This window comes from Arctopsyche grandis, chromosome 13, assembly GCF_051622035.1.
Source record: "Arctopsyche grandis isolate Sample6627 chromosome 13, ASM5162203v2, whole genome shotgun sequence".
NCBI lineage: Eukaryota > Metazoa > Arthropoda > Insecta > Trichoptera > Hydropsychidae > Arctopsyche > Arctopsyche grandis.
In genome coordinates, this window is record NC_135367.1 from 23,051,639 (window position 1) to 23,078,299 (window position 26,661).

The 26,661-nt window shown below is 31.4% G+C and overlaps 3 protein-coding genes across 4 annotated transcripts in view; all 3 read left to right on the forward strand.

Annotated features, from left to right (window-relative positions):
* The first annotated feature begins 3,290 nt into the window (after positions 1 to 3,290).
* On the forward strand, positions 3,291 to 12,323 carry LOC143921007 (CLIP domain-containing serine protease HP8-like). Its single transcript, XM_077444088.1, has 6 exons — positions 3,291 to 3,476; positions 5,475 to 5,638; positions 5,865 to 6,066; positions 8,452 to 8,733; positions 10,102 to 10,279; positions 11,814 to 12,323. The coding sequence occupies exons 1-6, from the start codon at positions 3,428 to 3,430 to the stop codon at positions 12,055 to 12,057; spliced, it is 1,119 nt and encodes a 372-aa protein (XP_077300214.1). The 5' UTR covers positions 3,291 to 3,427; the 3' UTR covers positions 12,058 to 12,323.
* A 2,654-nt stretch (positions 12,324 to 14,977) lies between these two features.
* On the forward strand, positions 14,978 to 16,659 carry LOC143921656 (CLIP domain-containing serine protease B4-like). The gene is made up of 5 exons (XM_077445009.1): positions 14,978 to 15,004; positions 15,057 to 15,210; positions 15,502 to 15,798; positions 15,895 to 16,066; positions 16,306 to 16,659. Exons 1-5 carry the CDS (start codon positions 14,978 to 14,980, stop codon positions 16,517 to 16,519), a joined length of 864 nt encoding a protein of 287 aa, XP_077301135.1. The 3' UTR covers positions 16,520 to 16,659.
* A 3,637-nt stretch (positions 16,660 to 20,296) lies between these two features.
* Positions 20,297 to 26,661, forward strand: part of LOC143920992 (CLIP domain-containing serine protease B4-like) — a 29,382-nt gene continuing 23,017 nt past the window's right edge. For both annotated transcript variants that reach the window (XM_077444066.1, XM_077444067.1), the window contains exons 1-6: positions 20,297 to 20,343; positions 20,420 to 20,580; positions 23,680 to 23,752; positions 24,162 to 24,328; positions 26,094 to 26,271; positions 26,356 to 26,646. In XM_077444066.1, the coding sequence (XP_077300192.1) occupies positions 20,497 to 20,580; positions 23,680 to 23,752; positions 24,162 to 24,328; positions 26,094 to 26,271; positions 26,356 to 26,646 (793 nt within the window). In that variant the 5' untranslated portion in view covers positions 20,297 to 20,343; positions 20,420 to 20,496. The remainder of the gene's footprint in view (positions 20,344 to 20,419; positions 20,581 to 23,679; positions 23,753 to 24,161; positions 24,329 to 26,093; positions 26,272 to 26,355; positions 26,647 to 26,661) is intronic.

Below are 26,661 nucleotides of genomic sequence, written 5' to 3' on the forward strand. Positions count from 1 at the left end.
TGTTTTTATGCATTTATACATCTATTGTTTTTTGATTTTTCAATAAATAAATAAATTTCTTAAATTAACAAAACCTATTCATATGACGTGAAAGATATTTTCTATTCAAAATAATTTTTCTCACTGATATTTTTCACTGTCACCAAGTTGCTTATACAAATGTATGCATTTACATAAATATGTATATCGCAATTAGAGTTTCACAAGTTTTGACAGTTCTAGCCAATTGTGACATTTCATAGAGTTGTAATATTAAAATTGATTTGTTTTAATGGCTGATAGTAATAATAAAATAAATGAGCCGTTACAATTGAATGTTGACATACATATGTAAGTCAATGTTTCTTCATTTCGAGAAATATCTCGCAATACATTAAATATAATGTTTTGCGTTTAACAATATTTAAAAATATTGGTCTGTAATAAATATGTTTATTCTGCTTTTACGAGATTTTGGACAAATTAAAAGAAGTGATAGCAATATTTGGACATTCAAATATAACGGCTCAACTAATGAAAATAATTTTTCAATTAAAATGTTTTTGTAAATTTTGCATTGATATTTGAATAAAATAACAATTTCAAAAACTAAGTGAAATATTCGTTTTTTTCTGACATATCACTCTTTTCGAAACTCCTTTTTGCATTCCCTTTAAAATAGAGAATACAAACCTGTTTCAAAAATCACCTCACACCGCTAGAACATACAAATATACATATATACAACCGAATAATCCGAATATTTATAATGTTAATAAAAAAAATCATTATTAAATACTGTTGCATAGGGGTGGGGTGAGGATCCAAATAAAAGGCCAAAGTCACTTCACAGAATTTATTGAATGATTCAGGAGGTCCACTCGTAGCCAGCGCTCGCTCCATAATAATCTGACATTTAAGTATTTAGTATTTAGTATTTAGCTCCTTATGAAGGACAAGTTGCTCACCACAGCATCCCCGATCCATTAATGTGTCTATTGTCGAGGCAGTTAAAAGTCTACCATGGCGAGTCTATTACTCGCTCAGGCCTGTAAGAACTCCAGCGTATCCTTTGTTCGGGTACTAAGTAAGTGCCGATAGGCTAATCCGGGGTCTCTACTGTTTACTCACGAATGCACTTAAACCGTGGATACTCTCTCTCTCTCTCATGTTCCCACGTTACAATACCTTGTCATAGTATACCAAATTATAGTTAGATCTAATTCTAAAACTGTGGATTTGCATAGTAAACATTAATTATATAACTACACACAATAGTAATAGATTTATTAACGTACTATGTACTTGAATATCGAGACCGCAAGTTATATGTATGTACATCCAATGTCGTTTCCATTTTAATAATTAATTATTACATTGACGTTATGATTGCTTTATCTTATTTGATGACGAGTTTCCAGGATAATAAGAAAATTTCCTGTATTTTTTTTCCTTTATGATAACATGATATTATCATAAATATTACCGCAATGTAATGTACATATGTACGAATATATGTGTACATATGTACGAATATATGTGTACATATGTACTTGCAGTTTTACCAAGAAAGTGACAGCATTGCGAAAAGTTAAATAAAAATGAATATATACATATATGTACACATATTGTATGTATATGTATACTGGTCTAGATGTGAATTTGGATGATCCATTATTGGCAACGAAAATCGATAATTTCCTATATTTATTATAAATATTTTATTGAAAGTTTAAATTTTTTAATTTTTCTAATAATAATAACGTGCGCTGAAACTTAAATTATATTTCAAATATCCATGAAGACCATTTTTTTATAATATTATATTTCAAATATCCATGCAGACAAAATTATAACATAAAATAGCATCAGTATAATCTTTCGATAAATCAGACGAACTGCGTTGCTAGCAAAAACTTTTGACCTATCAAAATGTAAAATGATGCTAAGTGATGTAAAATGATGCTGCATAGACGCAAATATATTTAAGCGATATGTAAAAATGTGGTAACCCGACAACAAAAACGGACGACAATTCAGCGCACGGACTATTCTGCGCACGGACAATTCAACGCAAAATCATTTTTTTCAAATAGTTTTAAATGCGTTAACGAACTAATTATTCTATTGAAATTGTCGGCCATATCTACATAATAATTTCATAAAATGCGAATAAATTTATTTGATAATTTTGTGCCTTTGTGATTTTCTCACTGGGGTCCACGAAATATTACACAAGCAGAGTTTCTTAACTAAAGCTGTAGAAATTTATTCTTAAGCGGGTTTCTAAACCGGGCAGCAAATTTTTTTTTATAATTGTTTTTTAAGTTTTGCCTTTTAGCTACCCAAAATTTTACTTTTTTAATATTGAAAGTTTTTTTAACCAAGGTTCGCAAATCGTCAATATGCGCTTTGATTTTGATATAAAATGGGAGAATCTTTGGCTTTCGATTTATTCCCCGAAATCCATCTTTTAAAATCCTATGAAATGTTTTAATTGATGAAGAGATTATTAATCAAGAGGCTACCTTTACGAGTGTCGTCATTAACGTAGTAAAAATAATTAAGTTTTCAACTAACACACATAAATACTGAATCATCATTTTAAGAATGATTTTCCCGTAGACGTCAGCAGCAATTTCAATTTTTGCAAAATTGAAAACAATTCTATATCGACCAACCCAAAGAGATTTTTTGATATTTTAGCGGATCGGTTGAAAACCACTGCTTTACACAATAACATTTGATCAGATCTGAGCCACTGATTCAAATCTGGTAGCATCTCAGACTAGTAACTCAATAATCAAACACTTCGAATCAATATTCTTCGATCATTGATATTGTTACGTACGCCGCGGATTGAGCGAATTGCACTTAGACTAACGGATATCTGTTATCGGATTAACTAAGTGCTTGCACTTACTTCCAAGGATTATATCTGGACTCTAAGTGCATTTAGGCTAAACAATGACCGTTATTAGTTCTTTCTCAGAATCGGTACGGGGAGACCCAATGTCGTGGAAATACTTTTTCGAATACGTGACTATACAACAGGTAAACAGATTAGACGTCCTGAGAGATCTACCTTTTATAAGGCGGTACGTAAGCGATATCATGTAATTCTGGACTGAGCACTGACAGTGCGTGTATCTCCTTAATCATCAATAAATGCTGTGAAACGACTGTTGACCTTTTACTTGGATCCTCCACCCACTCCTACGCAACAATATGATTAATACGTCCACAGATATTGTAAAATTCTTCAACTTTTATGGTCGTCTACATTGCGGTTTTGAGTATGAGGATATTTTATTCACAACACACTGATGATTTTGCATATAAATACGGCGCGCTGTTGACGCGAATTCCAGTTTAGTGGGTTATTTCTTTAGAGATACGTATGGATATATACTGTGTTTGAATATATAAAGAGAATCATCAATAAATTATGAGGTTCCTAATTGTCTTGGCGGCATTGATCTGTTCGAGTGCTTGTCGTGAGTATATATTTTTATTCAATTTTGTTGTTGATTATTCGATGACTAAATTCAAGCCACATGAATGTTTATGATCAATATATCTTGTAATATTATTACCTTTAAGGTGGGTATTCACGGAAAGATTTATAAATAGAGACGTCTCTAGTAAAATCCCTGGCTACGAAACTTGCCTAGGTAGAGATGCTGTGACTAGGGATTTACCCACCTTAAAGGTAACAAGTTTACAAGCACCTCGTTCCACCAAATTGAAATATCTCACGACTTGTTTTCCCAACTTTTTCGGTGTATTTCATCATCGAGTTTGTATATATACAAAACACGAAAATGTTTTACATAGTGAAAGAGTTATTTTACGAGATAAATATTTACTTTTAAAAAAATATGGTAAGAGTTAATATTTAAACGTTTTTTAAATATATTAAGCTTAAACTTTTAGATATGAAAAACTAATTTAAAAGGTCAAAATAAAATAATGAAATATTGTTTCAAAAAAAAATACCACTTCTGGTTTCTTAAATTTAGTTTTTTTTTTGTTTTCATCACATTGATACAAGAATTATACTTGCATTTTTTAGTGAAGAGTACATATGTTTAAGGGGTCGAAAAAAATAGTGGAAAAAATCGATCAAGAGTAAACTGCCACTTTTAAACATAACTTGGTATTAAGCTTAAACTTTTAGATATGAAATTTAAGTTCAAAAAACCAAAAGGTTTCTGAGAAAAACCAAAAAATCTCGATCCTTTAGAGTAGAAGTACTATTTCCGGTTGAGGTAAAAATATCTAAAAAATATTAGCGTAAAATATTTATAATTTCTATTACTGGTAAAATAATTTCAGTCCGATTCAGTTAGCGGTTTTGGAGATAATTGTATTCAAAAACTTAAAAATAAGAGAACACCTAAAAGGGGAGGTACCATTTCCGGTCAACTTAAAATTTTGAAAAACTTTACATCGTATCGATTAGAATTTTAGTACGATATTCAAAAAATCAGCAAAATAGACATACACACACACACAGACAACTTTTTTCTAGATCATGAAAACGTGATCAGTGATCGATTCTGAATTCGAATCAGTCAAAATCTCGAGTTTCGCATGAACACAAAACTTCATCTATTGTTACTACGTACATATAGATAGATAAAGCAAAAAACTTCTATATATACTGATCGCTACTAATGTTTCCATTTGGCAGATAATTTACCGCCATCTATTGAAAATTTATCTAATAAATTAATTTTTTTATCGGTGTTTTATATAGTTTATATGTTAGTAGGTAGGTAGTTTTTACCATTTTTTTTTCATATTATATAATTAAATATAAATATAAAATTAAATATACATATTTAAAAGGTATTTTAATTTTTTTTACTGAATTGTAATCGTAAGGCGAAGTAAGAAGAGGTATGTACATATATGTAAAAAACAAACACATGACCGACGAAACCTTTTTTTTTTTTTTTTATTTAATAACTTAATATGTCAATACCCATGCAATGATACATATGTCATCGGGTACAACACTAGTTATATTATATTGTTGCGTAGGGGTGGGTGGAGGATCCAAATAAAAGGCCAAAGTCGCTTCACAGCATGTATTAGGTGATTAAGGAGATCCATGCACTGCCCGTGCTCCGTCCAGAATGCCTTCATATGGCCTAAGTGCCTGTTTATAAAGGGCAGGTCGCTCACTGCATCTTCCTCGACGCGTTTGTTTACCTATTGTTATAGTCACGTACCAGATATGGAGTCCCACGGTCTCACGCTGTCAGTTCTGAGAATTCTAGCGGGAAGTAGCTGGGTGCCGTTACCGCCGCTAAGTGCATTCGGGGGTCTCCATTGTTAGCCGACTTGCACTTAAGCCTGGAGATAATCCTCAAAACCAATTAAGATGGCGGCTTCTTTTTTATTATTGCAGAAAAAGACATATCATGTAACGTTTAATGAATTAAACGAAATCATAACACTCCAAATGCCAAAATTATTTTTTGCAGAATATGATTGCAACACACCGAATGGAGAAATGGGATCTTGCGTTTTGTTCCCGCAATGTCCACATTTAGTGGAACAGTGGAATAGTGCTTCCAGATCACAACTATTCGTCGTCGGTCAACTATTGAGAGAGCTCAACTGCGGCTATCAAGGTGTCACACCCAAGGTATCATTTATGTAGATGGGGCATTTATACACATTCGGGTGTGGTTCCGGGTAGGGCTTCCACTAACAGAAAAAAATAAACTTTAGTGCTAAAATTTTTCACTTTCATACAAGTGGGGAAATCTGCCGTGGAACATGCACTCTGATTAATTAAATTACAATTAAAATTTCACATTACATTTTATGTACGGTAATTTATATAGGTAAATAAAAATGGTTTTTTTCAGGTTTGCTGCGCTCCTCAATCTGTGGAACGTCCACCGGTTGTTTTCAATAATGAAAACACCAGGTTGCCAGATCTATCGAGACATAGAAATATCGGAATGTTGCCAAATAGATGCGGTGATGTTGAAATCGACAAAATTTCAAACGGAAATAGGACAGGAGTTTTCGAATTCCCCTGGATGGCACTTTTGGCATACAGAATAAGTAAATTTTTCAATACTGTATCATTTGTTTACCTTTCAAAATGGAAAATCAATTAGCTGTCACCAACATAATATCAAAAAAGTCATATTTATATATATGTATACATATGTATATGTATATATGTATACAGGTTTTTATTCAAAATATGTAGGCTCGTTTGATCTTCAAATAATATTAATGAAAATGAATAAAATTAAATTTGCAAAAGAAACATTATTTCTATGGAACACAATTTAAAAAATACATAAAATTTAATTTTGAAACAATATTTCATTCCATTTGAATTAACAATTTTATACACAACAATAAAATATTCAAAAACCGTCAGAAAGATTTGAAATAAAAGTTTTTTGTCTTATATTGGCGATATTTGTGATTAATTATGTAATCAATTTGTGATCAATCGACATGGAAGAATTGATTACAAATTTCCAATATTCAATTATTTCAATATTTCGTATAGCGTCACGTTTCAGCAGTATTTTATATATTTTATACGATTACAAGTAACCATTTGTACCGAAGACAGTTTACTAGTTTAACAAGTTTTATTCGCGAGTCGTTGATATTTGACAGTTGACTTCCTGCGTTCTTCGTAAATTATAATATTTTATAGTGAGTTTTTTTTACTTTGAGTAGAAAAATTAAGTTGAATATAAAATATAAGTTCCAAGGAAAGCCAATTTATTTTAATATTATAATCAAAAAAAATAAAATGAGGACGCCCCTTGGCTATGAAACCCCCTAGGTACGTACCCAGTCTGTTGCCCCATTGAGCCAACCCTGTATGGACAGATATAATACTGTAAAATATATTATAGTATCAAAATCTTGTATTGTAAAAATTTTATATTTGAATATATTTTAGAAGGAGAAAACAAATTTTAGCATTCGGGATCGTGACGAGTACGAATCATAATCTGTGTGTGTGTGTGTGTGGGTGTGTGTGTGTGTGTGTGGGTGTGTGTGTGTGTCCTAACTCTCGCCGAACATAATGAACGAATCGATAAAAATCGATTAATTCATTTTTCGACGAGACGACTTTGTCGCCACTCGAACCGATCACCCCAAATAGCCTGAATATGGGTCTAATGAGCTAATGGTCTCGGACATCGCGCCAAATCCAATTTTTCATTTCGCCTTTTTTTTTAAACATTAATTGAAATATTCCTTCTCGCCATATAAAAATACGTAATTTTAATAATTTCATTTAGCGAGGTTTTGAACCATTTTTTTTTCTTTTCATATAAAACAATTAAATATATATTTTTAATTGAAACTATTGAAATTAATTTATATTTTAGCGATATTTGAAAAATAAAATTAATTCCAAAACGCGGGATCGAGCTGGGGTCCTCGCGTTCAGAACATTCACGCTAACCACTACACTGCGGTCTCGATAGAAAAAATGCTCTAAATTACGTACATAATATTCGATTACCCTTTACAAGTATGGGGAACCAATCATTCGCGTATCTTCGGCTTTCGTCGACAATCGACAATCGACTTTCGTCGACAATCGACAATCAACTTCAGCTTTCGTCGACAATCGAAAAAAATTTTTTTTTTCATATTTTTCATATTTTTCATATTTTTCATATTTTTCATATTTTTCATTATTTTCATATTTTTCATTATTTTCAGTTTTTTCAGTTTTTTTCAGTTTTTTTCATTTTTTTTCATTTTTTTCAAATTTTTCATCTTTTTCATTGTTTCCATTTTTTTCAGTTTTTTCATTTTTTTCATATTTTTCATTTTTTTCATATTTTTCATTATTTTCATATTTTTCATTTTTTTCATAATTTTCATTTTTTTGTGCCTTTGTCTTTCCGAAACCAGTCGATTCCATATCTTTAACTTTATTATTATTCGAGTTTCAATTTCTTTTCGAAACCACCCGTTGAAATCAACGGGCCCTACACTAGTACTATATAAAACACTAATGTTTGTGCCTGTGCGTGGTCGTTAGTGGTCAACCATTGGTTGAGTGGTCGTTGGTTGGGTCCGTCATTGGTTGGGTGGGAACAACACGTTCAATTTTTTTTTTTCGATTCAAAGAATTCATAATCCCTGCAGAAGGTGCAGCCAGATGGGGCCCCGCCGTGGGCGCAGCACCCATGTGCCCTGTCGGAGGCGCAGCCCCCATGGGGCCCCGCCGATTTTTTTTATTTATTTATTTTTATACATCCCGGGCAAAGCCGGGTAATAAAGCAAGTGAGATATAAAAGAGTAGGAACGTTTATTCTCCCTTCAATCTTTTGAAGACGTTTGACTATCCATTTCACTTGAGAAAACTTCACTACTAATTGAATGAATTTTTCGACCATATCAATGATTAGCGCATAAAATTTTCGAAAAAAAATAACCTTAGCATGTTTTTCGTAGATGGAACCACAGCCTTCCAATGTGGCGGTTCCGTGATCAACGGAAGGTACATCCTGACTGCTGCTCATTGCGTCACTGATTTAGGAAACGCGACCTTGGCTGGAGTTCGCGTTGGAGAACATGACATTCGCACGAATCCTGACTGCGAAGGTCCATCTGATGATCTTCAATGCAGAGCTGCCTATCAAGACATTCCCATGGAAAGAGCAATTTTTCATCCAGAATACAGCGCTCGAACCTATTACAACGACATAGCGCTTATTAGACTTGCTCGTCCTATAAGTACGTATCTACATATTTATACTTATATATGTATGTATACAAATCCATCTTTTTAAAGGTCTATTTATACATGGAATGGAACTAGGGCATCCAATTCCCGAAAATTTTATTATATTTGTTATTTTTACTATACAGTACTCAATTTAATTATTATTATTGTTTTTAAAATGAGATAGAAGTAAACTTAAAGTGCTTAAGATGTCATCGTCCAACGTTGATCTTATTTTAGTCGCGATTATTCCGCATGCTTAAAAAACACGTTCAGATTCCACACTAGCGGGTGGTATGGAGCTTAAATTGTAATAACAATTTTCAATCAATACTAAAATTTTGAAGCTCTTTTCTGAGTATATTTAATAAATCTGGTGTTGTTGATTTGTTTGACAGGGTGTTAGAATTTAATTATTTGTTAATTGCTTTATCAAGTTTGTCTTGCAAGGACTGTTCAACTTCTAGTTCGACTTCCTCTATGTCGTCGTCTATAATAAATGTGTTTCTGTATCTGGCTCTGAAGTATTATCTGATAATTAGAACATGCTAACAACCAGGTTTATTATTGATTTGTTCATATCATCCTGTTCGCCCTTATGCAAAATTCGAATAAAGAAGAAATATGAGTCCGACGTTTGTTTATTCGACGAGCAAGTGAATCCTTCAGTTGAATTTCTAAGTCGCTGTTTCCTAAATTGTTCATCATAAAATTTATAGTCGTGTCAGCTGAGAGAAGTGTTTGTGCATACAAAATGATTCGACCGTTATCTGTACAGGTTCTAGCGCTTTCACCAAATCATGAATCAATTCAAATTCTTTCTCTTCAAATGAAACGAGTGAATCCACATCAATCAATAACTTTAAAATACAGTTTTTTACTTCAAAAATCCGCTGCAACATGAAAAACATGCTGTTCAATCGTATTTTTAATTGAATTTTTTTTCCGTATTGTTTAATACATATATGCTACAATATTTTTTCGGCACATTATCATTCATCATATTTTTAAAAACATATCCAAAACACGTGTCAGACCGATGGTTGAAACACAACTGATTCTCAAAAATCGTCTAGTATAGCGTTGTTTTATGTTTTATAAATATCATTTTTGTAAAAATAGTATTTTTAAATAAATTTCTGTCAGCACCATAATCCCGGTATTGAGGATTCACCGTACCGGGATTCACGACACCAGAAGACGCCGGGATCCCGGGATTGGATGCTCTAAGTGGAACTCATTTGGACGGGCATGTTACATATTTGTAAATGTTCTTTTAAAACTTCTTGTATTTAATTTTCTTGAGGACGTGTATTAATCGACTTTAAATTTATTTTCCCGATTAATGTACATATGTATGTGTTGCGCGTTTTTTTTAGTTCGAATAGAACCAATATGTCTACCGACAAGTGAAGAATTAAGGAACACCGAAACAGAAAATATGAATATGATAGTGGCAGGCTGGGGCTTGACAGAAAACAACAGCCCTTCAGAAGAATTACTCAAAATACAAATACCTGTCGTCAATAATACTAGATGTGGCCAAGTTCTTAACAGGTACATACTTTATTGTTATATTTATATCATTCATATATCATATGCAAAGATCGGTGTTCGGTGGATTCTTTTCGCTCAAAAAATGGTGCACTATTGTCAATTTCTTAGAAAAACCTTGCTTTTTTGCTCTCTTGCTTTGAAAACGAATGGAGCGGTCTATTTTTATTTGAAAAGCATCCATCCAACGCTCGTCTTTAATCGTATGTACATTAATTAAAAATCTTAAGCTATTCCTACTTTCATCCGTGTGTAATACTTTTTTTCTTTTGCTTACGAAAAATGTCGGAATGATGTAGTAAAAACAAAGTAGGATTTTAGTTAGAGTTGAAGTGAAATTAAGAACAAAATTTGGAAAAAATATCGGAATAAGAGGTGAATTAGTAGTGGTAAAAGAAAAAATAATAGTCGGATTCAGATTTTTTGGTCTTAATTTTATTTAAATATTTAATAGTAACTATGTATTCATTCTCATAAGGCAGTAATACCAGTTTCTGTCAAGCTAAATAAAAATTCAACGAAAAATATTCTTAAATCAAAAAGAATCATCCGAAGACTATCATATCTTCTGTCAAAAAGCGTAGGAAAGTCCATATCTTCGTCATCTTTGACCAAAGCCGTCGTCGCGTTACCGTAACCTGTATACCTGCTGATATGGATGCGGTGCATCCGCTCTAAAATCGCCAGACAAATTGAACGACAGATTAACGGACGGCTGCTTTAAATGCAATTCTCATCTTCTCGAATGATAGATTGCACATCAGATGACGGGTAACCTTTCGATGTGTACAGATGCAATTATTAAAATGGTAATTATTAAAATTGAGTTGGATCTTTCAGGCGAGTTTAAAAATGCAAGATTAGATAAGTTCCGAATCTTGCCTTATTGAACTCGCCAGAAAAATCCAACTCAATTTTAATAATTGCATCTGTGCACATCGAAAGGTTACTCGTCATCTGATGTGCAATCTATCATTCGAGAAAACGAGAATTACGTTTAAAGCTGCAGTTCTGTTAATCTGGCGATTTTAGAGCGGATGCACCAAACCCGCTCATATACACACAAATTTTGTGGAAATTTTCACAATAAAATCGTTTTTTTCCGTATAACTGCCGTTAGAAAGCGCTTTTTTGCTGATAGTCGTGCACGAAGTCCTGCTTGTCGAAGTCGTCTCCTTATAGTTTTGACAATGATGTTTTTCCCAGTAGTTTGTCTGAATTATCCTGTAATATCCTGGGCAGTTTTCAAGCGATTCCTTTAACACGAACGTTTTATCATCCGTTTTTCTCGGGGGGCTGTTTTTTTACCCTACGGCTACTTGGCTTGCGATTACCGGGTTCCGTTTCTCGATTATTTTTGAGGAAACGTGCTACAATTGTCCGTTGACATCTCAAATGCAACGTAATTTTTCGTGTGGACAATCCTCTCGAAGATAGCGAAATTATTTGCCAATTTTTCGCCACGTCAAGTTTCGCAAAATTTGTGTATATATGTATATATATATATATTTCACAAGATAATTTTTAACTTTGATAGGTCACTCGTAGCCGGTATCACCCGAAGTCAACTGTGTGCTGGAGGATTGACAAAGATCGATGCATGTCGCGGTGACTCCGGAGGACCACTCAAATCTGTCCAAGAAGTGCAAAATGTCCAGAGATACGTCCAGCATGGAATAGTCAGTTTCGGAGCCAGGATTTGCGGCACCACTGGTATACCGGCGGTGTACACGCGCTTGACCTATTTCATGGACTGGATACTAGACCAACTCCAACCTTGACATATGTACATAGTAGATGCATATGTATGTACTTTATAACAACACGTTTATTCTTCCGAAAGAGTGACAAAATATGGCCGGCCATATTTCGGACGAATATATGTACTAATGTTGCATTGTATATGTAGATGACGTAGGGAATTCCAGATGTGAAATTACCGGCTATTGTTGTGTACAATAATTATTGTACACAATAATCAATATTATTGTGTACAATAATTATTATTTATGTATGTGTCTTGCAATAAATTATTAGCGAATCATTATGCGTTTTGTTTTTTCTAGTTAACCGCTTAGACGCCCAGCCGACGCGCTGAGCGTATAATAGATACGGCTGTTTGCGCCTTAAGGCGCTTTGGGCAGCTAAGCGGTTAAGAGGGCTGGATACCCGAAATCTTAATTTTGTTGCCGTTCCTTTCTTCGATATATATATTGAGTGAATTTGGTGAATGCGACAATATATATATGTATATATATATATATATATATATATATATATATATATATATATATATATATATATATATATATATATATATATATATTGAGTGAATGCGACAGTTGCGCTTCGACCAGATAATACTTATTTTAAATCGACAAAATTGAGGTTTCATATTCTTCAGTTTTCTCCTCCGAAACTGGACAATTTAAAAAAAATATTTCATCATCGGTATGAGAAAGATACATATTTTCTATGTTTGTGTGCTCGTATTCATTTAAAAATCAACCGTTAAATAAGCACGCTGGACTCTTTTCGTGGGTGTAAAAAGGAGGCGATTAAATTGACAAAATCGAGGTTTCGTATTCTCCTATTTTCTCCTCCAAAACCGGACCAATTTTTAAAAAAAATTCATCATCGGTATAAGAAGGATACTTTCTGTGCATCTATCGGCGTATTTTTTTTAAAATCGACCGTTAAATAAGCACGCTGGACTCTTTTCGTGGGGTGTAAAAGGCGATTTCGAGGTGATTTTATAGATGTTTGGCGGCTTCTAGCTCCTATTAAAAATAACTAATCAAAAAAATAAAACCACAGAAACATGCCTATGGTAGATATCCATAGCATATTGAAAAATAATTTCTCTAGTGCCATAATTGAGGAAGGGAGAAGTGTAATACGTTTGTACGTACAAGGCACTGGTGTCCAACCCTCTTAACATTGAAATTCCTACACAGCACATACATATGTACATATTATATGTATATATGTATGTACATACATACCTTCACTCCTATTCTCTGTTGAACTATTGTACATAGAATGGGAGGCTGGGAAGGCGACCGTGACTTCCATCAACCTCTTTTGAGTATAACCTAAAAAACCTAACGCAAAACTCAAATTATAACGTCAAAATTTGCATTCTGAAGTTTTATTTATGAAGTTAATTTTGTGATCACGAGAAAATTCAATCTCGAAATTGCATATGTTTTTGCATCGTAACATTGTTTTGATAACCTACATGTGTATGTTAAAATGTACTACATATGTTGATACTATAATAATTTATATAAAACAATAATTTACAATTTGTACTTCCCCACATTTATAATCATACAAACAAGAACAATAGAAAAGCCCACTTTTTTATGCATTAATATTTATACAAGACATGTGAGAATTTTCCAATAGTTTCGCATCGAATTATTACTGAGCAACAAAAAAAATTATCGGAGCGGAGACTAATCAATCTTTACTAAGTTTAACTCACTGAACTCGAATACGACAATGACTTTTGTTGGCTGGCTCTCGTTTAACCGCTTAGCTGCCCAAAGCGCCTTAAGGCGCAAACAGCCGTATCTATTATACGCTCAGCGCGTCGGCTGGGCGTCTAAACGGTTAAGAGATATGAACGTTTTAAAAAATAGGTTTAAAAAAAATTGACTCAACCAATACTCACTTTTGGCACAGCAATACTAGATTTTGAATTTAAGACTGCAGAAGCCATATTGCACATTTTAAAGGAGAGCAAGCCAAGAAAAATTATTATCATATCCGAATTTAGTGGTTCAAACTTAGTAAAGATTGATTGATTGAGTAAGTAAAAAACGTGATTTTTTTTGTTGTATTTTAATATTTTAAATAATGCACTATCCACAACAGTAGTGAAAATTACTTGCGCAAAAATAACATACACATAAAGAAAGAAACAGGTTAAGCTCGTTAGGTAATTAATTCCCAATGAGGGAGAGAAGGAAAGGATGCAGTTGCATTACCAGCTACATAGTTGAACGACATACATATAATAGCTCTGTCAGCCTCACAAATGCAAATGTCTATCCTGCATCATGAAGTTTAACTTCATTTAGTTACGAAATGAAATTATTAGCATTTTGCATCTTCAAAGTTAAATTATAAAAATAAAATGTTGTATTGAGCGTGAAAATCCAATCGACATAAAATACTGTTTTTTTTTTCGCTTATTTTATAATACTTTTCATGTAACCCTCGAATTCAAAAAATATATAAAATATCATCAGATACAGGAAAATACATTTATTCTTCTTCTACCAGCTAGCTACATACAATGAGAAAAGTTGCTGCAACTCTTTTTATTACATACCTCCTTTACGTTTCACTTACGATTACAATTCAGGAAAAAGTTTGCCTCTTATCCGATCGTTTTCATACTCTGCCATATTGCTCATTTTGGTCATCAATATAAGTAAATGGAGCCTCCGCCATTACGATAGAGATAAAATATCGAATTAGAAACTTTTCAGGTCCGAAGATTTTTAATCTCGGTGACAGTTGGTAGTCATTAATTTTATACATAGATGGCGGTAGTAAAAAAAATATTGGTGTTTTTATTCAAAATAATAATTTTATATACAAATTATACAAGAGGTATGTTTTTAAAAAACTTTTTTTTTTAAATTAATTTCTTTTTTTTACTCTTGAGCATTGGAAATCATCGTAAGTATGTACATATTTCTAATTGGCAAAAATGTAAGTAAGCGTGATTTTTTTTTATTTTATGCACATAATTTTTGATTTTCAGCCATTTTCGCATCATCCGAAAAGCCTAATATTGGATATAAATAAAGTCAGTATTTTGCCTTCAAAATGTGGAGAATATGAAAATGACCGCTTAACGCAGGGCATGACGGGAATTTTCGAATATCCATGGATGGCTCTGGTTGCTTCTTCATTAGGTACAGAAACTATAAAAATTCATTAATATGATCATAAGCTATTTCAATTCAGTACGTATCAACATTATCAGATCAGTTCTCGGTTTTAATACTATTGAATGTAAACACGTATGTATGTAATTGTACAACGTATTTGCCTTTCTGCTTAAATTTAATAAATAAGTTTAATTTATATCCAGAATATGATAAAGAAGCACAATTGTACAGGTACACACTGATCCTACATTTCACATTCTTCACACAATTTCATCCGATACAATATTATAATAAACCTGTTTTAATTACTTCCAGAACCAAATCTAGAAGCATCGTTTATATGCGCTGGCTCCATTATTCACGAGAAATACATCTTGACAGCTGCACATTGTTTGAAGTTTGCAAATGCAAATGCAAAGGTTTGCGTTGGTGAATACAACATCAAAACTGATATAGATTATGAAGGACTTAAATATGATCTGGATTGTGCATCACCATCACAGGACATTGAAGTAGAAGAAACGGTGATACATCCGATGTTCAACAAGCCAGAACGGAGACAGAACGATATCGCCCTCCTCAAACTGAAAACACCTATAGATTTTACTAAAAGTTAGATTTTCAGCTGTTGCATTTTGGTTTTGGTTGAATTTACAGTGTGAAGAGGTTGAATCTTTTTATACCTTAATAGACTATTTTTATTTTCAGATAACGCTATGGCCATGTGTCTGCCTTTGAGTGAGAAATTAAGGAACTTAAATGTCATCGGCTTGGATATGATAGTAGCAGGTTGGAGTAGAGATAACGATAAATTCACTGGTGAACATATTCAAAGTCGAATTCCGGTTGTAGATAGTTCTAATTGTAATAGAACTGGAAGGTATAATATTATACAAATGCATACAACTTTAAGTCCTAACTTCACAGTCATATTATGAATAAATCATCCGTTTGAACTAAAATGCAAAAAAGAGTAAAAAAAACAAAAATGCGTTACTATGTACTTTCTGTTCATTTAAAATTTTAATTTTGCTCCAGCCTAGTATGTTTGTAAATACAATTCAAGTTACTGTCTTTCCATTTATGTTGTTAACATATAAGATTCAATTTATTTTTCAGAACATTATCTCAAAATCAGTTTTGTGCTAAGGATTTCTGCGAAATCTTTTCGGGAGGACCAGTGATGCGGCTTTCTGATGTTAACCATTTAGCTTTGATGGTTCAATACGGAATCTTTGGTTACGGACCATCGACGTGCCACGATGAAATACCAGCTGTCTACACGAATGTTGCGAAATACGTAGATTGGATTTTGGATCGTATTAAAAACTAGGGAATACATATACATATAAAGATTATCGGATATTATTCCAACCTATTTGTCTGGTAGTCTGCGCTCATCATAATTTTCATAATTGAATATGATGTACGAGTGGAATTTTGATCTTCTTTCTTCCATTTTTGCCTAACAAGGATGTGTTATCATTTATTATATTATATTATAAATTTTATTTTATTATTTTTTCCCTTTTGTTCATTTTTATGTACTATTTTTGTCTGTTGTCTTATGTAGGCCACTGTGGCGCATTAGGTTATTCCTGTAATGCCACAGTGGTCCGTAAACTATAAATAAATAAAATTGTATGTATGTACATGCATATATAATTAATTTGAAATATATATTTTTTTATTAAAACTTTATACTGACGAGTTAAAGTTGAAAGTTTAATTAACTTTCTTTAATGATTTGAATGGAGGTCTCCCACCCATTCCAAAAATCCAGGTTTTTGTATCATGAGTAGTGCATCCAATTTCTGGTTCTGTAATCCAGGTGCTGAGATTAGCGTAACATTACTGGTGATGTACCCGATGACATACCATCGCATGGGTTTTGGCATATTAAGTTATTAAATTAAAAAAAAATTAAAAGAAATGTGTAATCGGTCATGGATTCGATCCCACGCGATCGAATTTTATTCAAGTATATTTAATATAATATTTACATGTACATGTAATTGTTTAATACGAAAAAAAATACCCACCTAGTCAATGATGAAAATCGTGTTAATTAATGTCATTTTTTTAATTGCTAATTAAAAAAATGGGCTTTCCAAGAAAAGCAATAATTACGTTTTTACACGTTATGAGTAGATCCCGGATAACCAAGGTGCCGCTCATTGTTCAATTGTTGTAAATGCTTTGTTAAAAAGGTTCGGCAAACCAGCAACGTGGTCTAGTGGTGAATGTTGAATTATTTCGTTCTTGATGTTACGAGTTCGAATCCCCGCTAAGTCTCGCTGTTGACCAGACCTTGATTTGTCTAGGTCGATCGTTTCTTATCAGAATTTGCCAATTTTTCTGATTTTCATTGAAACGATTCCTGTAAAATTGGCGTTTCCTTCCCAATTTTCTGTTGCGAACCTTTAGTTATTGTTATATCTTAGGTTTCGCCATATTGCTCACCATAGATGTCTCTGTGGTTGTTTATCGAATATAAAATTCGTATTGTTACATGAAAGTTATTCATCGTTATTTATCGTATTAATACGATGTTTGTAATATATGTATACTGACCATAGATGTCAGATATTTAGATTTACATGTATCTATGTAATAATTATGTGGACCAGGAAGGCGCATTTGGGGTTTACCTGTTAAGCCTTCCTGGTATATTTGTATATATGTATGTGAAAATATTTATGTAAAAATAAAAATAAAATAAATAAAAATTAACAATGCATTTACAACATTTGAACAATGAACGACAGCTTGGTTATCCGGGCTCTAGCTATGAGATAACAATATTTTCCTTGTATATACAATTTATATACAACACAACAATTATAGTATAGATAACACAACAATTTAAAAATAATAGAAAAATTCTAAAATGTTTTGGAATTAACATCACAATGAAATAAACATGAATATGAAAATACAAAGACAAAAAATATAATACCAATTAAAATTTATTAAAACTCAACATGGAGCATATTTCTACAGATTCTTTTTTTAAATTTGTGCGACGATCGGTAACAATTATATTGTATTAACTAAAATACCTTTCAGCATCCACACTATTGACGGTACACAAAATAGATTTTGGAGCTGCACAACCAAACTCTTCATATTAAATTTTTGTCGCCATCAATAATAGCAATATATCCGGCGTGGGTTCACTTTTTATATTCTCTATTTATTGTCTAAAAAAGTGCTGATATCCTTACAAACATTGAGTCTCTTAATACATTAAACAATGGCAGGTTTCTAAAATACAAAACTGTTTCTTTAACATTTATATTAGATTTTGTACCTGCCACAGATGGATTGAATAGTATACTCAATGTTTGGAAGACTAGATTTGTCTCATTTAGTCATGAGTGCGATTCTAGTTTTAAGACGCTTTTTTGAGCAGCCTTTTGGATACACAGCTCCAACTGTATTATTTTGTTTACATGGTAGACAAAAGCAGTTGCTTGGTTTCGACAGGAAAAACACCGTCTATGGTAAACCGCAAACTCTGTTTTATGCCCTCAATTTCTCAATTTATGTATTGTATTATTGTATATATATATATATATATATATATATATATATATATATATATATATATATATATATATATATATATATATATATATATATATATAAATATATATATATATATATATATATATATATATATATATATATATATATATATATATATATATAAATATATATATATATATATATATACATTTTTTATTCTCATTATATAATATACATATGTACATATGTATACGTACTTCAAATTCCACGCCATCGGATTTACATGCTGCTTTTTGAAGTATCCGCAGAACTCCAGTTTTTTTCAATGCACTATTGAACATGTCATTGTAATGTTTGCATTCGTTAATTGAAATGCGCTTTAAGGTTTTCTCTGCAAGTTTGAGATGATACAAAAATGGCTGGAAACCAAAAATAATGCGATCAAAATACTTACATTTTGAAATTTTGCATAAAATAGACTTTCTTAATACTTATCATAACAAGTTTTCATAACGCTCAGTAATATACAAAAATAAAGTTACATTGCGTATTTTCTTTGTGAGGGTAAAATTATGAAATGATGTAAGTCACAAACAATAGTGGAATATAACTGTTTTCCTGTAGTTGGTGCTTTATATTTTTATTTCATTCGAGGATCTTTTGAAAAGTTTTTTTAAATGAAAAAATATTATTTAAGAGCCGTATGTGTGGTTGGTCAAACTGCTAGGGATAAAGTATGTGTGTGGTATGCATGGGAGAGACCGGATGCGTATTGTTATGGTCACTTGTTGGAGAACAAGCCCGACGACATGTGATAATAAATACTTCTGACTTAATCTGCGCGTTTCGCTTGGAATCCTTCACATCCGGATCCTATATATATATATATATATATATATATATATATATATATATATATATATATATATATATATATATATATATATATATATATATATATATATATATATATATATATATATATATATATATATTTAATGAAAAACGGTTAGTATATATATCAGTGGCGTGCGGTAAAACTCTCTCTCCCCCTTTCGTACATCCTCACTTAATTTACGCGAGCAGGATACAACAGGAACAATAGGAATAGGCTTTTCCTCCGTATCCTGCGCGCGCACATTAAACAAGGCTATATGACAAAAATAGAGATAATTTCACCACATGCCAATGTATATTATATATACATAGTACCGTTTACCATGCACCCTTTTTTTTTGATCTTTTGACAAGATCTTTCGATTTTCGATCTTTGCCTTCCGATATTTGCTTTTTCGACCCTTTCACTTTCGGTACCGTGACGTAGGCCCATCAATCATTATATATTAAAATTAATTTCATTAAAATTTTCTTATTCATAATTAGCCATAAAAATTGCTTCATAAAAAATACTTTAATTCATATATATGTAAGTCTTAAATAATATTTTTTCGTTTAAAAAAACTTTTCAAAAGATCCTCGAATGAAATAAAAATATAAAGCACCAACTACAGGAAAACAGGTATATTCCACTATTGTTTGTGACTTACATCATTTCATAATTTGCCCTCACAATGAAAATACGCGCTGTAACCTTTTTTTGTGTATTACTGAGCGTTACGAAATCTTGTAAGTATTAAGAAAGTCTATTTTATGCAAAATCTCAAAATGTATGTATTTTGATCGCATTATTTTTGGTTTCCAGCCATTTTTGTATCATCTCAAACTTGCAGAGAAAACCAAAAGTGCATTTCAATTAACGAATGCAAACATTACAATGACATGTTCAATAGTGCATCGAAAAAAACTGGAGTTCTGCGGATACTTCAAAAAGCAGCATGCAAATCCGATGGCGTTTATTTTCAAGTACGTATACATATGTATGTACATATGTATATTATATTATGAGAATACAAAATGTATACATATACCATAATACAATACATATATAATATTATACATATATACATCATAATATATTCGATCCTTGTCTGCTTCATCTTGACAATTATTTTAGTACTTCCTCGTAAAAAAATCTGCTTACAATATTAATTTTAGGCAATTTACCGTTATTGTTTTTGACATGCAAAATTTACTACACGCACGCACGCACGGAAAAGAATGAGGGTTATCATATATTCACTACAGAAATAATAGTTCTTTTTGATAATAAAATATTTTTTATTTTTTGTTTTATTTTGATATAAATTTATTTACAATTTATTTATTTATTCGATAAATTATTAGATAAAAACCCATTTCAACACATCATATAATGTAAAAAAGATTAATAAAAGAAAATAGCATCAATAGATAAAAGTAATAAAAAATATTTATTTCGTTAAATATTTAAAAAAAAAAATTTAACGAAAAGACTATTTTTTTCATTTTTAAAATTTTTAAAGTAAACATTTTACTTTCAAAATGCAATCTTGTAAAAAAATATTTTTCGATTATTATATTAATTAATAATAAACAACGAGTTTCTGCATTTCCGTTAAAATGTGGAGTAAATTCAGTAAGGATGTGGCTATTTGTAGATACAGTATCGACGAATTATTGACTGTTTGTAGATATACCTATAGCATCTAAGAATTGTTGACTATTTGTAGCTAATAGTATCTACGAATTATTGACAATTTGTAGGTACAGTACATATGAAATATTGTCAAATGACACGTCTTTTTAACGGCACCCAAATGTCAAATGTTATACGGTTAGTGCAAAATTGTACTAAATTATTCTCATTGTTCTAAAACTATCTACATTGATAACAATTACGCTTTAGCAATTTTGAAGAATCTATGAAGTTTTCATTGGTTTTTACTGACATTAGAGGTTAAATGGTAGCAGTTAAAAATATTATACGTCTCCAGAAAACTGCATATGCAAAAATGTGCAGTTTTTGGAAATCATACAATGTTCCTAGTCGCCATATTTTATTTGTGCAGGGGGAAAGAAAAATCGACGCATTTCCTGAGGAATGTTTTCATCAAAGACATTGAAGTCGAATCTTTTAAATAAAAATAAATATTTAAATAAAATATTTAAATCTGTTTAAATAAAAATAAATATTTATATTTAAAACAACGTGTTAAAACAATAAAATAAAATTATATGAGGCGCAAAAACGTAAAAATTTAAACAGATTATGCACTGCTTGTTGGTCGTCCAGATTAGACTCTATTAATGCACTTCGATATATATGTAGGTACATATATGTATATATGTATGTACAGAAGTTTTAAAATTTCTTACAGAAATAATTTTAAAAAGTAAAAGAAATGATGAACAATCAAAAGAAAAGTGACTAAAAAAGAAAATGGAATGTTTCGAATTTATTCTCCTACTCGTGCTTCTTGAAAAATTCTTCGGTTTCTCAACTTTGTTTCAAAGTTCCTTCAATCAAAACACGCTGATGATATCAGTGCTCAGTCTATGATTAGACTGAGCACTGATGCATATTGAGAGATCAGTAATTTTAGAAATAAATTTGAAGGATTCGTAACAATTTCAACAATATTAGGGTTGAAGCCAAAATTTAATCTAAAAGCATTTCGATGAACTTAGTAAATGATATACGATTCCAGGATCCATTAAAAGAAAATTTGAACAATTTTTAATGCGGCACTAAACGTAACCTAAGTGCAAATGAAGGTTCGTATCACGTTAATTAAACATTGTTTCAAAGTTCGCTTTCCTGCAAAACAATTATCAGATGACGATTTACGTATATGTACATACATATGTATATCATGAAGCTATGTCTCTAGTCAACTAATATGTCAATGATTTTGACAAATCATTGCCTGATCAGATACTTGATTTCCGTTCGTGCTTAAAAGAAAATAAACCTTTATAAATAAATAAAAATAAAGAATGATCTTCTTTACGCGTTCATAATGTGGCAAAGCTCTTCATTTGTAATTTTTATAATTTAAATTCGTCATTTAAATCATCTTGTTCCTCACGCTTCCGGTAACTGTAGCCACTACGGAGCGCTCGTTCACAAGTTGAAACTTATTTAAAATTACTTAAGGTCAACTATGTCACAACATCGTATTAAAATATTAGCAATGATTAGTATTAAATTTTAACAAAATAGTCGTGTTTGCCAATGAGTCCAGAAAAAAGGTTTTCTACGTAAAAAAGGTATGAATTATTAATTTGGAAAGTTATTTTGCTGTAAGGAAATAATATGAATATATGGGGGGGGGGGAGGGAGGAGGGCGCCTTAAAATATTTTGCGGGGGGGCGCCTGGAATTCACGCTACGCCACTGTATCACTGTCAAGCAAGGATAAACACTACTACACATTTCAACGAACAGCTCAAATATTTCGTTTGTACCAGGTATGGTACCACGTATGCCACAGTTTTAAAGCACATATGTTTAAAACTATCTAAAAAAAACCACGTCCCACATCCCGCTTTGTGTGATTTCGCCCTTATAGTACGGCGAGTGTTATCGCATACACACACACAGACACATACACATAATAGCGCTATTATATATATGATTTCTTCGGTAGGATGATAGTGCATCGCACCACCCCACGTCACAACCCCGCTCCTCTCCATCCCCACTCCGATGCCGAATATATGTGTAATTTTCCAATATATGTACGTACATATATGTATTTGCATTATATATGATTGACATAATTTCAAAATCTTAGTTTCACTTCAAACCTTAGTGCTCAAATTGTTCTTTATCATTTATTTATTTAAAGTTTGGACCATTGTAGCATTGTAATTATATTGTACCATTGTAATTATATTGTACCATTGTAATTATATTGTACCATTGTAATTATATTGTACCATTGTAATTATATTGTACCATTGTAATTATATTGTACCATTGTAATTATATTGTACCATTGTAATTATATTTTACCATTGTAATTATATTTAATAATAATAATCATATTTGTATTACTAAAATAATTACGTTTTTCCTTAGATATGCTGTCCAACATCACAAAATTTTCCGACATCATCAAAAACACTTGTAAAATCTTCCAATGTAAGCAATGGTAAGAAAATAAAAATTGTTTAAAACTGTTGAAAAAATCAATAATAATCTATTCTAAAGACGCAAATCTTATGTTTAAATAATATCCAAGATCTTATAAGCAGATCAAATTCATATCGTATTTTTATAATACATAGAATGTTTATTATATATTATACATATTAATGTATATATATATATATATATATATATATATATATATATATATATATATATATATATATATATATATATATATATATATATATATATATATATATATGTATGTATATGTATAATATAATATGTAACACCTAAGTCATGATTTTATTTATTTACTTATTGTCAAAATAATTGCAACTAAGCATGAATTATCGTGAACGACGGTTCCCTGATGATCAATATCTGAATAGTTACTTTTTTGATTTTAGACTTTTACTTACCTAATTTGTGCATAGCAGAGTCAAATGGGATTGGACAGTGTATTACATTACCGAAATGCAATTATTATTACTCACTAATAAAGACAAAAGGCATAAATAAAATAGCGACACGTCTTAAAAATGTTATATGTGGTTATGAAGGAATGATATCAAAGGTGAGTTAACATAATTTGAAAACTTTAATTTAAATTCATTTTTAGCCGCTTAGCCATTGCACAAGAATTATTCGAATGATACCCGACATAAGGGATGATGATTTAAATAAAAAATGCCACTTTGCCCGAAGAAAAAAACCTTCGATCAATTTGTTATGGATGTGAATCCTGCACATTGAACGCCAAGATGTTGAAAAAAGTCCTTGCACATTGAACAATGTGCAATGCACCCAAAGAAGTATGAAAAGCTGTATGATTGACATAACGATTAGAGATAGCAAATGAAATACTTGGGTGAGAAGTATGACAAGGGTAGTAGATATATGTATGTACATTGTTCATAGCACTTTTGTGCTGCGACTTTGGCCAGATAGTGCCAATTTCGGCACTCCTGTGTTTGTATAGTGTTAAATAGTGCATTTTGGCTAACGGTGTCGAAGGTTTTTTCGTAATCAACGAAACCTCAGTATAATGACTGTTGATACTCGTTCTAATTCGATCTATTCGCTAACTACTTGGTGATTGTTCATTGTGCTGAAATTAACCCAAAATCCTGCTTGTTCTATAGGATGGTTTTCCTCAAGGATAGTCTTTAACCTTTCAACGATTATCCTTGTCGATAGCTTGTAAACCGCAGAGATTAATTAAGCTATATATATGTAGTAGTCGGTACGTCGGCAATTCGCTGAATCGGTAGTTTTGTTATCTCCTGTTTTATATACATAATATGTTTTATATACATATGTATTACATACATATATATACATTAATAATCGTCACGTTCTTCTTTTTCCTCTGGAATGCTTTGGTGCTCGATACATTTCCTAAAAATCCTAGCCAAGATTAAGGCATAGCCTACACAGTGGGAATATTATCCTCCCTTAAATTTTTTTCCGTGCATACAGGGGAAAAATACCCGATTACTTAGAATAAATTGTTATAACATTAGGATGATTAAAGTTATTTAGTCTTAATATTTTACCTTAAAATTTTGTATAATTTTTGCTTTTAATGAATTTTTGTAAAATTTTAAGGTAAAATATTTCAATGCATTATTATACATAATTTTCATTTTGTAATATTTTGCATTGAATTTTGTCTAATTTATGCAAAATTACAAATATATTTTGAGCCAATTTAATATGTCTCTTTTTTAATATTGTCAAATATGATGCATTTAGTTTAAAAAACTTTATTTGAACTCGATCCTAAAAGAAAAATAGCAAAAAAAAAAATGTTATTATAAATTTGCTTCATCAATCTCACTAATTACAAAAAATGGAATAATCCGCGGAATTTTCTTTTTATTTCAATTATCAAACGAATTTTCCTAAAATTACATGATTTTCCCCGTTATAAAGTAGAACTTTACAAACAAAAATCATAAACTAAAAACATTTTATTAAGGAATAAAATAGTTTTAACATTAAAAAATGATTGAATAATTTATAGTTAATAAAGCCATCTTAAAATAATTCCAAATACTACAAGCAATATAAAAGTTGTAGAAAAAAGAATAGTGACGTTTTTACAAGGTTTTTTTTACATTCAAATCGCAGTCTGCGTAATCATTCACAACAAAAATGAACAAGTTGTGATTATTAGTGTGGATTGGAATGCACTTACTCGGTGGTAACAAATATTTTGAGGTATGACGAGAGTATTCACAAGAACTTATTCGAGAGATTTTGACCTTCTGGTTTATGCCCAAAAAAAAAGATTCTGCTTGAGCTAAATGTTTACAAATTTTATTATATATGTGTAGGTGTGCTGCCCATTCCAATCAACAGTATCTACAACTATCAAAAGGCCTAAAATCAAAGATATGTTTAATATTTTACCATCGAAATGTGGGGAAATTGAAAATTCCGACCGCATAACGTTTGGCAACAAGACGGGAGTTTTCGAATTTCCGTGGATGACTCTTGTTGCTATCCCACCAGGTATACACTGATCCTACATTTTACATTCTTCACACAATTTCATCCGATACAATATTATGATAAACCTGTTTTAATTATTTCCAGAACCAAATCTAGAAGCATCATTTAAATGCGGTGGCTCCATAATACACGAGAGGTACATTTTGACAGCTGCACATTGTTTCAAAAATGCAAATCCAACGAAGGTTCGAGTTGGTGAACACAACATCAAAACTGATATGGATTGTGAAGGAAAGGAAGATGATCTAGATTGTGCATCACCACCACAAGATATTGACGTAGAAGAAACAGTGATACATCCAATGTACAACAACCCTTTGAAACAGAACGACATTGCTCTCCTTAGATTGAAAACACCTATAGATTTTACTAAAAGTAAGATTGTCAGCT